The sequence below is a fragment of the Sinohyriopsis cumingii genome, chromosome 1, assembly GCF_028554795.1.
Source record: "Sinohyriopsis cumingii isolate HCF-2022 chromosome 1, ASM2855479v2, whole genome shotgun sequence".
Classification (NCBI taxonomy): Eukaryota; Metazoa; Mollusca; class Bivalvia; order Unionida; family Unionidae; genus Sinohyriopsis; species Sinohyriopsis cumingii.
The window spans coordinates 4,696,998-4,714,266 of NC_142961.1; the positions used below are offsets into that span (position 1 = coordinate 4,696,998).

The window sequence follows — 17,269 nt, forward strand, 5'->3', positions numbered from 1 at the left end:
TGAACCATTGAACATATTCTGATACAATTTGATGTAAATACTGTTTCATAGACTTAGATTTGCATTTTATGGCTTTCGTCCGATCTACTCCATTTTGGACAGAATTATGGCCCTTGCCAATTCACTATATACTTTTTATGTGGGATGTTGCTTGTAAACAGCTTAGCTCAAGAACCGTTCACTATGTTTGTTTACACTGCAATGTGAACATTTTTTTATAAACCATGATGTGCCTTTTATGGGTTTAGTCTTGTCAGCTCCATTTTGAACAGCTATGGCCCATGTTGATCGTCTTCATATATTTTATATGGAAGTTGCTTATGTTGATGAAACCTTGAAAGAGTTGGATTTAAAACATCATCATTTAGAGGAGCCATGGCGTCTGAATGCCAGTCTTCTACAAACATTGGTTTCATAGCACAAATTCATCAGATCAAGACCCATGGGGCAGATTGTGGTGAGCAGGGTGTTTGCAATGCGCTTGTAACATTTATGAAATTTTAATAAATTTAGAGAAGACTTAAGTAGCTTGCTCAGTAGTTGATAACATTTTATTTTCTTGGAGATAGAAATGCATTGTTTGATCGTTGGTAGTTTTAATTCATAATGTAAACAAATGCAGCCAAATATAGACAGGCTACATCAGAAAATCAGTGGGGTGGTCTTGAGTGACTGAGTGGTCTAAAGGCCTCTCCATTCTGGATCACTGACCTCTAACCCGTATTTGCATGGGTTTGAGTCTCGGCTTGCTAATGTGAGTACATGAGAAAGCTTGTCAGTTGTTTCTTGTGGGTCAGTGATTCTTCCTGGGGTTTTCCCAGGTGCTTCCTCTACCAGTTAAACTGAATGCCATGTATAGCCTATATTTGCTTAAAAAAATGATGTTAAACTGTGCAATGACAACAACAACATCTGGGGCTGTTTTGCTCATTTTGTTTTGTCTTTCATAATAAGGAAGTTCTTCTTTGTTTGAGGTAAAAATAGATGACTTAATGGTAACAGAGACTATTTTCTTTTTATGCTGTTTCAGGTTTGCAAATGGCTATGCAACTGTCTCTTCATTAAAAAATGCAGTTCTGTATTTGATCTGGTAAATACAGCTACATGTAGATATATTGGTCTCACTTGTGAATCATTGTCTCTGTTGTACGTAGTCATAAAACTTGATTGGGCCTGTTTGTCTTGGTGGTACAACTTACCACTGGCCAAAATAGGTCACAGTGACTGATGTTTTTGCATTGAGCTCAATTTCTCTGACACTGTTGTATGCATGTACAGTCATGTAATGTTAGAGCCACAATAGCTCACAGAGGACTTCTTTTCATGCACTGCTGATAGGTCAAGGAACTTAGGAGTACAGTGAAGTAGGTGAGACATAGCATTCTGTGGAATTTTTGTTTAAAGGTATGTGATACCAAAACTGAAGAAATAAACAGTTTGTAAATTCAGCTCTTATTCTTGTAGGTGACCTCTGGAGAGTACATTCAGATGAGTGGACGAGCTGGTCGACGTGGTCTTGATGATCGAGGAATAGTTATTCTAATGGTGGATGAGAAGATGAGTCCAGCTGTAGGCAAAATGCTTATCAAGGTAAAGCAGACTAGGGGTAACTTTCACAGTAAACCATGCTAAGTTTTTTTGTCTCACTTGCATTAGTTTGGTGAGACACAGGTATCACTTTACAGTGGCAATGGTGTAATCATCATTGATAGTGTTAGGGTTTTGTGTAACAGTGAAATTCACATTATTATTATCAGATTAATTTTTTACTTCAACAAATAGTGTTTATGGGGGGACTAACAGATTAGTATGTCCTGTTTAAAATAGGCTATGCAAAATCCCATTGTGAAATTTATATTGATATGAGCTTTTTTTAAGTCACATTTAGCTCTATGATTGACACTAAAGAAAGAATGAAACTTGGCATTTCTTTATGGGACTGCAGCACAGTCTTGGCTATTGTTTCTCTAGAAAGAGCCAACATGAATTTGTAAGTACTGTCCAGGTTTTTAGCTCTACTGGCCATTGTCCAAAAGAGTTTATGCAATATCCTGTTATCCATCATACATCTGTTGTCTGTGATCAGCCATTAGCACAAGTTTGTTATTGCTTCACTTAATTGCTAAATTGATTGCCATGAAATAGTACAAAACATGTATCCCAGGGTATAGTTCTGGGATGTACAACATATGACACATGTCTGAATGCAGCCTGATGACACGGTTTGTGTGGCCATTGTCCCATGTTCTTAGTGCATGTGTATGTATGCTTTTACTATAAACACAAACCTTTCACAGTACAGCCAGGGCCCCATTAAATAGTAAGTTAGGAGAAATGTAGCAGTTTGATAAGTCTGCATGCGTGCACACACACACACACACATGCATGCATGCACACACAGCTGTAGTGGAAATTCCTCATTTTGTAAATTCCTGGATGAAACACTGCATTGTCTATTCCATCCATTTGTCCTTTCATCTGTTTCCTATATTTGGGTTAAGGAAGTAGCCTATTAATTTAAGGGTCATTGGTTAAGGCAATTGAGGCCACTAATGGAACGGAGAAAAATTATTTCTGCTCAATTCCACACCATAGATTTTGACCAGTTTTGTGGTCAAATGGTCAGAGTTAAGGTCTAAGGTCTTTGTGACTGAAGACAAAACTTTAATTCTACAACACGGACCTGGAGTAAACTTTGTGGATTGATTGCTCTTGGAGTAAGATATAAGCCTTTTGATTTCGGTTCAAAAGGTCAAATGTGAAAGTCACCATGGCTGATTAATGAAAAATGGCTTCTGCACAAAAATGTCAGTTCCCAAGTATGTATATTCAGGAACGATTTTGGAACACTAACACTTTGTATAAGAACAAAGACCATTGATTTTGGGATATTAATGTCAAAGGTCAGTGTCACTGGGGGTGGAGGTACAAAATTGATTTTGCTGCATAACTTCAGTTCTGGGCTATATACTTTGACCAAATTTTGTGGAGGGGTTACACTTAAATGGAAGAAGCCTCTTTATTTGGGGTCAGTAGGTCAAAGGTCAAGATCATTGTGACTCAGGGAAATATGGTGTATGCCATTTTTCAGCACATGATACATGGCAGCCAGTATATTTTGGTCAAGAAAGAACCACTGACCCACAGGAAGCAACTTGCAAAGTTTCTCAGCCATTTCGGCATAGCTGGGGCTTGAACCCACAGACAGAGGTGAGATGTCAGTCGTCTGTAAAAGACGAGTATTTTAGACCACTTGACCACCTTGGGCCCCAAGGAAATATTGAGTTTACAAACGTTGTGCAATGTTCAAGGAAATATGGATTTTGCACAATGACGTTTGTTTTAGAGTAATTTTTTTTGTGTGTGTTTTGCACTTTAACTAATAAAGACACCATGCTGTCAAGGTAAGCACTTTAACTAATAAAGACACCATGCTGTCAAGGTAAGCACTTTAACTAATAAAGATACCATGCTGTCAAGGTAAGCACTTTAACTAATAAAGATACCATGCTGTCAAGGTAAGCACTTTAACTAATAAAGACACCATGCTGTCAAGGTAAGCACTTTAACTAATAAAGACACCATGCTGTCAAGGTAAGCACTTTAACTAATAAAGACACCATGCTGTCAAGGTAAGCACTTTAACTAATAAAGACACCATGCTGTCAAGGTAAGCACTTTAACTAATAAAGATACCATGCTGTCAAGGTAAGCACTTTAACTAATAAAGACACCATGCTGTCAAGGTAAGCACTTTAACTAATAAAGGTACCATGCTGTCAAGGTAAGCACTTTAACTAATAAAGGTACCATGCTGTCAAGGTAAGCACTTTAACTAATAAAGGTACCATGCTGTCAAGGTAAGCACTTGAACTAATAAAGATACCATGCTGTCAGGGTAAGCACTTGAACTAATAAAGACACCATGCTGTCAAGGTAAGCACTTTAACTAATAAAGACACCATGCTGTCAAGGTAAGCACTTGAACTAATAAAGGTAACATGCTGTCAAGGTAAGCACTTTAACTAATAAAGGTACCATGCTGTCAAGGTAAGCACTTGAACTAATAAAGATACCATGCTGTCAAGGTAAGCACTTTAACTAATAAAGACACCATGCTGTCAAGGTAGCACTTTAACTAATAAAGATACCATGCTGTCAAGGTAAGCACTTTAACTAATAAAGGTACCATGCTGTCAAGGTAAGTGGTCATGGCCATTTCTGCACACTAATTTTAGTTCAAGACTGCACGAAAAGGTAATGGTCATTGATATCCATTGGTCAGTGAACCCCTAAGTACTTTTGTTTTCTGTTTTTAAATTTCTGGGTCTACAAAAAACATTACAGCAGTATGTACATGGTTGTTTTTCAAACACAATTTCCTGTTGCTTATTTTTAAAGAACAAAGAAGTTTTTTTTTCCTGTTGCGTATAGTTTTTGTATACTAAAATTTTGCTGATCTAGCTTCTGTAATGGCTGTAGTGACAACCATTCAGAAAGTCTTTATATGGCTATATTCCCTGTATGGATGGTCATCTGAAATCAAGTTCTCACAAAAACACTAGCAATATATAACTGGTTTTGAGCAAAAGTGAAAGCTCACCTTACAAAGCATGGCACCAATCTGGCCAACTTGAAACTCTTTGCTTTCTTTTCTCTTCCACAAATGAAGGCATTGATTTGGTTTTTTTGTAAAACATTGATGAACATCTGAAAGTGACATGTACAAAGTGAAGTCGCTTGTATTTGCAACATGCACATTGGAGAGAATATTGGCATATCTCAATATAAATTTCATGTACAGTGGCTGAAATTTCTTTGGATATTGTACTTGTGGAAATTGTACCTGCTTTAGGCAAACAGCTAACTAAAATGACAGCTTTAACAATTATTAAAATAGGGAAACTGAATTTTGTCATACCAGATAATACCAGCTACTCAAAGTGCAATGAATGAATTACCAATTATATAAAATTATACAAAGTGGGAATGCCTTTTGTCATGCCCAGTTTTTTTATACCTGAAGGATACTTTGAATGATGCTAGTTCGGTAACGTGCTTTTGTTTTCCAAAAAATTTAATTATAGAATTACCCCAACTTAACACATGCGCATGTCTGAACACTTTCTGTGACAATTAAAATCAGAGATCTTCACTCAAACATCTGAGAAAATAATTTTGTTACCAAATTTTATATGTCAGAGTTTTTCAAAGTAGGTCACTATAATCTGTTGTAGCATATGAGGCCAGTTACAAAATGACTTAGCTGGTCTGGAGGTTTTGATCTAGTGGTATGTACACTGAATGTGAGAGAGAAAAATGGGTGTTTGATTCCCACCCATGACAAACTGGTATCCCCTCCAGTTACTTATGGGATCTTGAACTTCACTCAGTAGCTGGCGGCTGTACGACATATACTTGCTAACAAGCATGACAGATCTGGATGTTTTTAGTCAAGTGGTTTGTGTGTCCAACTGCCATCAATGTCAGCACTTTATTATCTAGTCTAGTGGTTTGTGTGTCCAACTGCCATCAATGTCAGCACTTTATTATCTAGTCTAGTGGTTTGTATGTCCAACTGCCATCAACATCAGCACTTTATTATCTCCCCTCATTGTGGGGCTCACCTGACTCTCAGTGGACCTGTTGAGAATGTCTACCTCCTGTTCGACTATATTTCATGCATCTTTTACTTCTGTCAATTTCAAGACTAATTTTGATCACATTGTCATGCAGTTTAGTGCAAACTATGTACTTGGGTGAGTACATTCTGCCTGTAGTAGATCACTTTGACTTATTTTTGAGCCTACCTTGGAAGAAGCTCAATGTAGCAGTCATTTTGGTATCGAACTACCTATCCATACATTCATCATTGTCTGTCCACATCCATGATTAACCTTGGATTTGTGAGTTATGGAATGTAATTCACATGCAAGCCCTGACCAGTTTCTTGTTTCCATTTAGGAGATCATTCCATGCCAACATCTGAACTTTAAGAGTACAGTGTACTGTTTTGTTTCAGTGTGAGATAGAATTTATATAAAATATTTTTTTAAACATTTAATCTGTCATCAGGGTCTACCAGATCCACTGAACAGTGCTTTCCACTTGACATATAACATGGTGTTGAACTTGCTGCGAGTGGAGGAGATTAACCCAGAGTACATGCTGGAGCGCTCTTTCTACCAGTTCCAAAACTACACTGCCATCCCAGACCTCATGGAAAGTAAGTTCTACAGCTTTTTGTGAAGGTTTGTATTGCAGGCAGTTTATTTCTGAGTTATTTGAATAAAATCAGCATATCACTGAATCCACATTATTTATAGACAAGGTTTTAACTTAGTACTGAATCGTTCTGTGGAGAAAAGGAGTTTTTCATGCTGTTTTGACAATTTCACATTTCATTCATCTGACTTGACTCTCAGTTTTCAGTAATTTTCCATAAGCAGATGTTAATATTATTAAAGTTGAATTTCATCTGCAATGGCTGTAGTCACAGATTTTATGATGAAAGTAGTTACCCACTGAAATTTTAATCAGTGGTTTGAGAAATCTTAAATCCCAGTTGTTTTGGTTTTCAAGATGGAATGTTAGTATCATTTCATTTACCCAGGAAAACTATATCTCCAATAGAAACTACTCTATTAAAGTATATTTTTGTGAGAAATATTACTGACACTGCATTTCTAAAGACATTTAAAAATTGGGAATGATCCTAACATTGCTGCATTCAGAAGAGAGAGGTGTGCCATATTGACAATCCTGTTTTCTTCCCCCTTTCAGAACTTAAGAAAACTGAGGAGCAGTACAAACTACTGGTGGTGCCAAATGAGGAGCAGGTGGCATCTTACTACAAAGTCCGACAACAGCTAGACAATCTGGGCAAGGAACTGCTCAAGTTTTTACACAAACCCCAGTACATTCTGCCCTTCTTACAGCCTGGCAGACTGGTCAAGGTAAATACAGTGACCACAATAACTTGGATACACTTAGTAAAGCCCACGTGTCCTAATCTCTTCAAGATGATACTTTGATAACTTTAACACTAACCATTTCCTAACGGCAAGCATAAAATACAGTGATCACAGAACAGACCCTAAAACTCTGTAATTGGTAATTATGCAGTTGAAACAAAGACTGAACCTGAACAGAACGTATAATGAACCATAGCAGAATACAGAATAAATGCAAACAGAATTCAGAATGAATGCAAATGAATTGAAGAATGAATTCAATTGAAATAATGAATGCATTTTCACAAAATGGAGCAAAATACAGACAATAATGATGAATGGTAAACAAAAATAGAACAAAATGCAAATGCATTTTGTGAATTTATTTGTCAATTAATTATTTTAAAGCTGTTGTCAATTATTTTAAAGCTGTTGCTAAATTTTCATGATCAAAAGTCCATTTCTTATGATAATCCAGGACCAGAGTCTTTACACTGACAGACAACGTTTTATGGCATACTTAAAAGATAATCACATTGGTGTAATTACATCATCTCTGGTGGATGTACTTGTACAGTCTTATATATATATATATATATATATATATATATATATATATATATATATATATATATATATATATATATATATACATACAGCCAGGATGCAGGATGACCACTGAGACACAAGGACATTACTTTAGACTAAAATTTAAAGAAGTCATGGCAACCTAGTATAAGAGTGTTTAGGGTCAATAAATGGCCATGAAAGGTTAGCAGTGGTTACTTCTAGAAACATCAGACATTTAGGACAACATAAGTGTGATGATTTTGGTCAGCATTATTAAATAATCCATCCCTCTGGACTTACAAAGCTAAACTATGTGACACATACTTAGCAATAAGAGAACAATAGATTGAAGCTTTTGAAGGGGTAAATAAGTATATAGAATTTAATACAGTGACCACCTTTAGTAGAAGATGCATAGAACTTATTACAAACTGTTTTACCTGCAGAGAGACAGGCTGGTTTAGCATAAAAATAGTCACCAATTTAACTAAAGTAGACTCATTCCCCCAGTACATGATGTCCTTCCTAGATATGATATTTTGTTTTTATTTTCTCTTTATCATCTCAAAAAAAGTTAAAAATGTCAAGGGAAAGTTTGTGTAATTTAACTTGTTAATGAATGGAGTCTGATGATGTTTAATTTAGGGAAAACAAAGCATTTACCTTTCATATTATTTTTCACAGGTTAAAAATGGAGAAGTTGACTTTGGTTGGGGAATGGTAGTCAATTTCCAGAAGAAAGCAAATCAAAGCAAGGTATGTAATTTAGAATGAAATTGGTGGAAAATATAATAATGCATTCCATCCATTTGTCAATCAGTCTGGCTGTCACACTGTTATTCCCAGCATCACAACTCCAGCACCAGTCAAGATATCTCTGTTAAAATTTGTTTACATGATAGTTTTTGTAATATAAGGTGTTTCAGTTTCAATATTGTCTTTATCCAGCCATCCATTATTTACAATTTAGTTTCAGACTGGTGGTGTAAATGTGCTTTTTGATATTCAGAAATTCTTTTTCCATATTTTTATTGCTTTAGTGTATCACATTTTTAGATTCTGGAGCACAATTCCAAAATAGTTCAAGATAGCTCTGTGAAACTTGGTATGCATATTAGACTCATCTTTGCTCCTCTTCATTCATCAGTTTCTGAATTTGCACTGTTTTCGTCCATTAGTCCAACCATCTTTCCATTATCCACATTTTCATTTCCAGGCAAAACATCAGTCCTGTTTAAGATATTGTGTTGAAATTTCATACATATATTAGACTAGTGGTGTATCACTTGTTAATTTCAATATTAGCAACATTTTCAACTGTCTATCCATCCAGCCATCATTATAACTTGCTTTTCCAGAACATAACTCCAAAAACATTTAGGATGTCTCTGTGAAATGTGGCAGACCCATTAGACTAGTGGTTCAGGTTTTGCCTTTGCCAATGACACTTCTTCATTTGAGTTTTAACACTACAGGTCAGTGATCAGAAGAATTAATGGGATGGCATGTTGTGTCATCTGATGCCTGTTCATCCATTTGCATATATTTGTTATCACTACTCCCCATAAGCTACATGAAGAATTGCCATACAACTTTAAACACACATTTATCCCAAGGTGTAGATGGTGTTGATATAGATGGTGCTGCTCAAACGTTCATTATGGCCACCACAGCATCCATCTTCAAAATGTTTTATTGCTACTCCTCCTTTCTGCCAGAAGACTTCTTGTGATGTTTAGTTGGTCCTGAATTAAAAAATGTTTTCACTTGGACATCCAGTATGGTTGTCTTAGGGAACTTACATGGCCATATCAACATGGGCCTATCACTGAAAGACTTCTTATGATGTCTGCTTGGTTCTAAATGAAAATGGTTGTTGTTGTTGTTGGGTTTAATGCCATTTTTCAGCACACGATAGGCTATGCTTGGCAGCCAGTATTAATGGTGGAGGAAGAACCCAGGAAAACCCCAGGAAGAACCACTGACCCACAAGAAGCTACTGGCAAGCTTTCTCACATACCCACATTAGCCAAATCCTAGACTCGAACCCACACAGACAGAGGTGAGATGGCAGTGATCCATAACAAAGAGACCTTTAGACCACTCAGCCACTTGGGGCCCCAAATGAAAATGGTGCCACCTTGATGTCAGATGTGGCCTCTATGGCAGCCATCTTGAAAATCTTTTCACTGGAAGGCTTTTTAAGATGCCTTGTTGGTAGTAGATACAACTGGTACAGATTTGACAAGTATGGCCATCTTGGCATCCATCTTGAAAATCTTGTTATTGCTACTCCTCATTGTCCCTGAATGAAAAATGTTCCACTCTGACCACAGATGTGGCTGCTACAGTTTTGCCTTATGAATGTTTGGTTGTATTGGTATATGGTTTATACCAGTCTTCTATTTGTGTTTGTTTTGTCCTAAATTGAAATGGAGACCATCTTACGTCTAATATGGTTGCCACATGGCCAATTTTAAAGTCTTATCCTTTAAAATAATCAGAGATTGTTTAAGTACTTGGCAGATAAGATGAAGAAATAGTTTTATTTCAAATTCTTGGAAATTCTTTTCAGACATTAGAACATCAGTCCCTTCATGAGAACTCTTTTAATTGTTTTCATCCATTTGCTTATCCCTCTGTTCATCATTATTTTCTGGAGCGAATCTTCAGATTCATTCTGAATATCTTAATGAATCTTAAAAGAATTATTAACGGTGGTATTGATATTTCTTTTCTTGTTAGGAGTTTTCAGTTATCAATCTATATGAAATCCTTCTTTCTGTATTTGCACATTTTGACAAACATTAAGACATTTTGGTGGGATTTGACATGTAGTTAACTGCATATTCTTGTTGGTTTTAATCTACTTAATATATTTGCTAGTTTTTTAAAGACAAAGCCAATATTTGGTTTGCACAGGATCTTTTTAACTTCTCAGGTTCAGTTTTTTTAAAATCAAATTCCAATGGCATTTAATCTTCGTAGGCTTGACATGCTTATTACACAATATATGTTTAATATGTGTGAAGGATCTTGGCATAACTTCTTATAATTAAAGTCCGAAGTGCTTCTTGCTATTAATAAAACTAGAAAACTATGTGAAATACATGGCTTAATTTTACACTCATAAAATCTGTAGAAATTCCCAGTGGACCCCACCCCACCCCCGCAACAACAACAAAAATTTGGTTTTGAGAAGTTTTGGTTTACTCTAAGAGTGTTGCAGTTTTGAGAAAAATGTCATGATCAATGCTAACCATACTTTTTGTAAGAGAAAAATTCACAAATTTGTGAAGCCAAGAGAAGTTAACGTTTGAGAGAGACAGAATTTGTTCATGTTTGGTGTGTTGGTGAGGGAAAGACAGAGAGAAAGTGCTTATTTGATGAGAGAGGAATAATCTAATTAAGAGAGAACATGTGTGTCTTTGTATAGGAGTGCAGAGAAATAAGAAAATTGTATTCCTTATGAATTCGGCTTTGTCAGTTTCAATTGGCAGAGTATTAAAAGCATGGTATGGTTGTTAAAGCCATGGTATTTTTAAAAAAATTCATGATAATAACAAGGTAAACTTAATTTTTCTTAATTGGCTTATCGTCAAGAGTTAATCACAATTAATTAACCATTCTTTAAGCTGCAAAGACTGCAGATTTAGCCTGTTGTTGGCCCAAATCTGTGTTGACATGCATCATGAATATTGTGTATATTTGCATTCCCATGGGAAATTTCCACTTCATTAACTCACTGATACATCGACTACAGTATTTGCTAACATAAATAATCTGCCTCAGTGTGTGTCAAGTGTGTGTTTTACCGAATGTGTGTTTACAAGCTATATCTGGACCAGAACTATAAATGTTTTATGGAATTGAGAAGTATAAGTACATTTCCAACTTAGAAATTAGTTTAGGTTTCATGGGTGTTTTATAGTGCTAAATTGAAATTTAGGACTGAAAATTTGTTTGGTTTTCGTGTAGAGGGGGAAAATTTCTTCAAGAAGGAAATAATTGTTTTTGGTGCCAAATAAAACTTTGATTATGAATGGATTTCAGATTATCAGGTGTTCAATGTATATAAATATTTTTCTGTCTTGGAAAGACCAGTGACTCAGGACCAAGCTATGTTGTAGAGGTGTTGCTGAATCTGACAAAGGAAAGTGCCAGGAGTGGTAACTCAGCTTTGATCAAACCATGTCCCGCTGGAAGTAAAGGGGAGATGCAGGTAAATTAAAGAATGTTCTTTTATTTTTCTGTCTTTCCCTTTCCCACTTTTTTTGAAATCTGTTTTATTTTGAGATTGTGCATTCATGTATTCATCCATCCATCCATGCATATAGACAGTAGAGAGAAACACTTTACAATATTTTGGAGAAATTTTAATTTGTATTGCAGTCATTGAAGTTCAGTTATAGCATGACATAATCAAAGCACACAACATAAACAGAAATGCTTGAATATTTCTCAAAGGAAGTACAGTTTTGAAGGTTCTATAATCTTTCTATATCAGAACAGTATGCAAGAACCCCATTAAAAACTGTTTTATCCCATAGGTGGTTCCTGTCCTATTACATCTGATACAGTCAGTCAGTGCTGTCCGTCTCTACCTTCCTCAGGACCTAAGGCCTCTTGACAACAGACAGAGTGTTGGTAAATCCATACAAGTAAGTGATATCTATATTTCAGTTTGAGCACAGCAACTTTAGACACTTTGTGTATTTATGTCATATGTTATAGTTTTAGTTTATTTTCTTATCTCAAATGATAAAAGAGTGCTGTTGATCTTTATTTTCGGAAGACATAAAAATGGTAATAACAGCTGCCTCACTTGGCACAAAATTGCAGATTTGGTAAAGCTGAAACTCTCTATGCAGATCATCAGTGTTGATTCGTTCCATTTGGTTGGAGAAAAAGGACAGGTATGATACTGTCTATTGTTTAGATACATCTGCAGTGCTTGCATAATAATTAAATTATCCTTTAGTAGGTTGCTCTCAGGAAAAAAAGTTGGACCTGGCCAACTGTTGTTTCCAACCCATGGAAGAGTAATATTATCAATACTTTCAATACCGCACAGCAACAGCATTATCAGTAGTCAGGAGAAGAAAAAAAAACAGCCAAAGAGCCAGCCTGTCAGCATCAACCCTGGAAGCTATTCTTGTTAGCAGATTTGGCACCCAAGGACAAATAAATTATAAACTTTTGCAGAAATGCAACTCTGCAATATAATATGGACTGAAATAACAAAAGTAAACATGATATATACACCTTACTCTTGTACCTCCTGATTTTTTACCCTGCCTCCTGAATTTTAATGGTGATTTGGAGGCAAAAATGCCTGATTTTGATTTTTTCAGTGTTGGCTTGTCTGCTATTGATTTTGGGGTTCAAAAGGTTAGGATCACTTTGACTGAAAGGAGAAACATTTAAGTTGTCCATGATTATCAGTTACCAAACGTTTTAGATAGCATGCACTCATGGTGAGATTCCTTTTGATTTCATGGTTTAAGGGTCCCAGGGCAAGATCACTGACAACAGAAAAAAATAGTTGTACACAATAGCTTGAGTTGTCTGACATCTTCTGATATTGAACATTTTGGATGGTGTCCACATGGGATAAGGAAGAACCCTATTTATTTTGGGTATAAAAGGTGAAACATCAATTCTATTGTAACAGAGAGAAGAAAAATGGTTTCTGCACAATAACTCAAGTTCTCCACCATATACAATTATCTAACATTGTTGATTGCTTGCATGTTGGATATGTAAAAGTCTTAACAGTTTTGGAGCCCAAAGGTCATGTTCTCATATACTGAAAAAAGAAAAATGGTTTCTGAAAAAATATTTCAGTTATGTACACATAACTGTTTAACACGGGGCAGGCATATACTATGCATGTCACTGCACTGTTGTTGTCAATGTGAAAAAGTCAGACAGCTGCAGAATTCTAACTTTGACAGCTAATATTTAAAATAAATCTATCGTTTCTAAAACTGTTTCTCAGCTGATTTAAATTATTAAATGCTGATTCTTTCAGTGACAGTTTTCAGTAAGCGTTTCTGCTGCCACTGGCATTCTAAAGTATGCTTGCCAAATTCTTACAAGTTTTGCAGCCATTGTATAGTGTATTTCTCAGTTTTGCATGGTAGTAAGGATTAAAGAGTTCCCTGGGCTCCGAAGAAATGCTGGCACCAGTAGAAGTTGGTTGGTTGATGTGGACTACGGTGCACCAGCATTGTAAGTTTATATGGTGCCAGAATAAGGATCAAAGCAGACAGTAGGCTCAGCATAGATGTTGGCACTCACTATGAAAAGGTGTAGACATCAAATTCATATTGTGACAAAACTGATATAATTATTAATACAGGTGACACTTGCTATATGCTAATTTGGTGTATGTTCCTTCATTTTAGTGCCATTTATAATGAAGAAGTAACATTAATTTTGTACCACCATGCTTGTTTTTATGCTATCACTGGTGCCATGTGTTATTACTCATGCACAGCTCATGTACATGCATGCACATGCATCTCATTGCTCACAGATAGAGCACAGTCAATTCTGAATTATGCCACAACCTCAGGAATGTGTCTATGGCATAAATCGAGCATTGTCTGTGCTACAAATGAAACTTAATGCAATAAAAGTTAAGACATTACTGTGTGGCTCAGATATATCTCACAGGGAGCTGTGGTAGGTCAGTAGGTAGAACATCAGACTTGTTATCCAATGGTCACAGGTTTGATAGACACCCTTGATTGCCTGCCTCAGAGATTCTTCTAGGTATTGGCACAGAATTTGTGCAAATTCGCACACATGGAAAACAGTGACGCACATGAACTCCCACAAATTAGTTTCAAGTCAGCATATGAAAATATACTCTGCACAGTATATAATTTTAATCAGCCAATCACTGTTAAAGTGCCTGTAAAGTCAGGCTGGTAGAAACATTATAGCACTTATGCGATGTGTATTTTTTTGTAGCTGTTTACAAACACATCAAAATTTCGACACTTTTGAGATCCCAAACACATGCAGTGTATATTAATTAATTCAGGGTTCCAGCTCCTATCCCAAGGATTTGACCCTTGGCATGAAAAGACAAATGTATAACATGTCATGTGCTGAAAGAATGGTGTTAAAACCACAAACCTGGTTCTCCCATGGTGTGTAGTGACATGACAAGTATTTTGTTTCCATTTCCAACAAATCACATTGTCCCTAATTTCAATTATAGCCACAATATCTGTATATTTAAAAACATTTAGTGTAGAATTGGCAACTAGAGAGAGAGAGTGTTTATGTTTGATAACAACAATGATGCAGGCATATAATGTTGCTTTTGTTTGGAGGTCTGTCAGTAACAGCCTGGTTAAGTTTTGCTTTTAGGTCATTCATGTGGTGGGTCATTCATGTTCTGTGAACACATTCCTAGTTCAGACATTATACTGTAGTATCATCAATTTTCATGGGGGGACCAGTTTTGTGGTTTTCGTTGTTGCCCCGAACCACGAATTTAAACCCCTAACAAAAAATGAGCCACATAGGATGATGATCCCTCCCATTTTCTTACATTGTTTCATTCCTAGAGATTAACACAGCTACTGGTATTTAATAAATCAAGGTCAATACTGTAATCTGGTAATTAAATACTAGCTTGTAAATGTGTTTGTTTTATTTTTTATTTTAACCTTTTGAAATAAGAATTATAAGCCATTTTATATTGTTTCAATGTTTGAAAAGGTATTCATTAGCTGTAATTTTACTGCCTTAAATCGATATGTGAGGTAAGTAAGGATAGAGAGAAAAGAGAGAAAAAGCATAACGTATTCAAACAATAATAACACTGAAAATGAAAGAAAAAATAATACAAAATAAGTTTGTTAAAATTAAATTTAATACTTATTCAGATAGATCCTTCATTCAAGTACAACTGTTGTTGAAACATTTAAATCCTTCTGAAAGTCATTTCATTTTATCCATGTATTTTTAATCCAAAAGAACAACAATCCTGTAAAATACTGTAACTGTTTCTTGAAACACTATTATTAATGAAACACTGTGTATGTACACTAATTACAACAGAATATTAAAGTTCACAATTCAGAGATTCTTGGACAAAGCCACTGTTTCAACATTGTGTCAATCAAGTCTCATGGTACTCAGAAATGCTTCTCTTATAAATAATCCCCAGATTGATGAATTAAACAAGTCCAGCTTTGTCGTGTGAGCTGCAATTATCCATTCAGTGTGAATTGGCATGATGAATGAGGTTGCAGGGTTTACTAATACTGTGTACTGATCATCATGAGTAACATCGTTTTCCATAATGGCGTCCATGACCTGTTTAGCATACCGCTTGTGGAAGTGTGACTTTAATTCTTCTTTAATAACTGATTGGCCTAGTGTTGTTCGCTGCAACGGCTTCTTTTAATGCTGAGCACTCAACGAAAACATGGCAAAAGTGATTACTCTTGACGTGTTTTATTTGTCTTCATAGAAATGGAAGTATTGTATTGGTGTTGATGGCTGTATCAGCTTCGACTTATGTTATTCACTTGGTCAAAAACACAGTGCAAGTATTGAACTTGCCAGGTCTTTAAACTTTGTGCTCATAGAGGTGGTAGTATTGCTTTAAACATTAAAGTGACTGCCATTTGTGTTGGCATAGTTTTATTTTGTATTTTTTATTTTTGGTATTTGTAGAGGTTAAACCATGAAATTAAATACCTACTAATATGCAAACTTTGACAGGCAAAACCACAAATTTAAGTACCCATGAAAATGTCTTTTTTAAACAAAACCACGAAAATTGAGCCCAACAAAAGTAAATGATACTACAGTAGATGAACCGCTCTGGTAGCCTAGTGGTTAGAGCGTCTGTCTCGGATGCGGGAGGTTGTGGGTTAGATCCCTGGCAGAGTCATACTAAAGACTTACAAAAATGGTACTAACAGCTGCCTCGCTTGGCGCTCAGCATTAAGAGGTTAGTGTTCGGACTGGTCAGCCTGGTGTCAGGATATGGTGACTGGGTGGGACATCATGCTACATGTCTGCGTCATGATGCCCCAGTGCTAGACATCACTATAAACTGTCACACTGCAGACATCGTAGCGATATGACTGAAAAATTGTTCAAGCAATGTTAAAAATCCAAAACCACCACACACCACAGGCTGGGTCTGCCCTTGCCACAAACAATTAGCCCCAGAATATAACTTTGAAACTACATTGAGATTCCCCATCCCTCCATTAACACAAGCTTGTTATCACTGCTCCTCCTAAATGACATGGAGGATTGCCAGAAAACTTTATAAACACATTTATCTGATTGCCATGTGGAGTCTAAACGAGAAGAGTGCTGCTTGGACATCCATTATGGCAACCATGGATACCATATTGCTATACCTCTTCAATAGATGATGGTATCAACATGGTTATTTTTAATAAAGAGCTTCTTATGATGTCTAGTTGGTCCTGAATGGTGCCATATCATGACTTGCAATATTGAAAAACTCATTTTGGTTACTTCACCTGAATGAATGGTCATATCAGCATGGGGCTTTCAGTGAAAGACTTCTTAGGATGTCTGGTTGATCATTATTGAAAATGGTGCTGATCTGAGATCCAATATTGCCACCACGGAAGCCATGTTGAAAATGTTGTTACTGTTAGATCTCCCAGTGACTTTCACCAAAAGACTTCTTGTGATATCCTATATGGTCACCATTGGAAGCCATCTTGAAAATC

At 36.1% G+C, this 17,269-nt stretch overlaps 1 protein-coding gene across 1 annotated transcript in view; it reads left to right on the forward strand.

The window, feature by feature from the left end:
- Positions 1-17,269, forward strand: part of LOC149806341 (exosome RNA helicase MTR4-like) — a 76,543-nt gene that overhangs the window by 35,768 nt on the left and 23,506 nt on the right. Inside the window, exons 14-19 of the mRNA XM_089951784.1 lie at positions 1,465-1,590; positions 6,076-6,226; positions 6,784-6,956; positions 8,208-8,279; positions 11,623-11,745; positions 12,074-12,184. Coding sequence (XP_089807910.1) covers positions 1,465-1,590; positions 6,076-6,226; positions 6,784-6,956; positions 8,208-8,279; positions 11,623-11,745; positions 12,074-12,184 — 756 coding nt within the window. The remainder of the gene's footprint in view (positions 1-1,464; positions 1,591-6,075; positions 6,227-6,783; positions 6,957-8,207; positions 8,280-11,622; positions 11,746-12,073; positions 12,185-17,269) is intronic.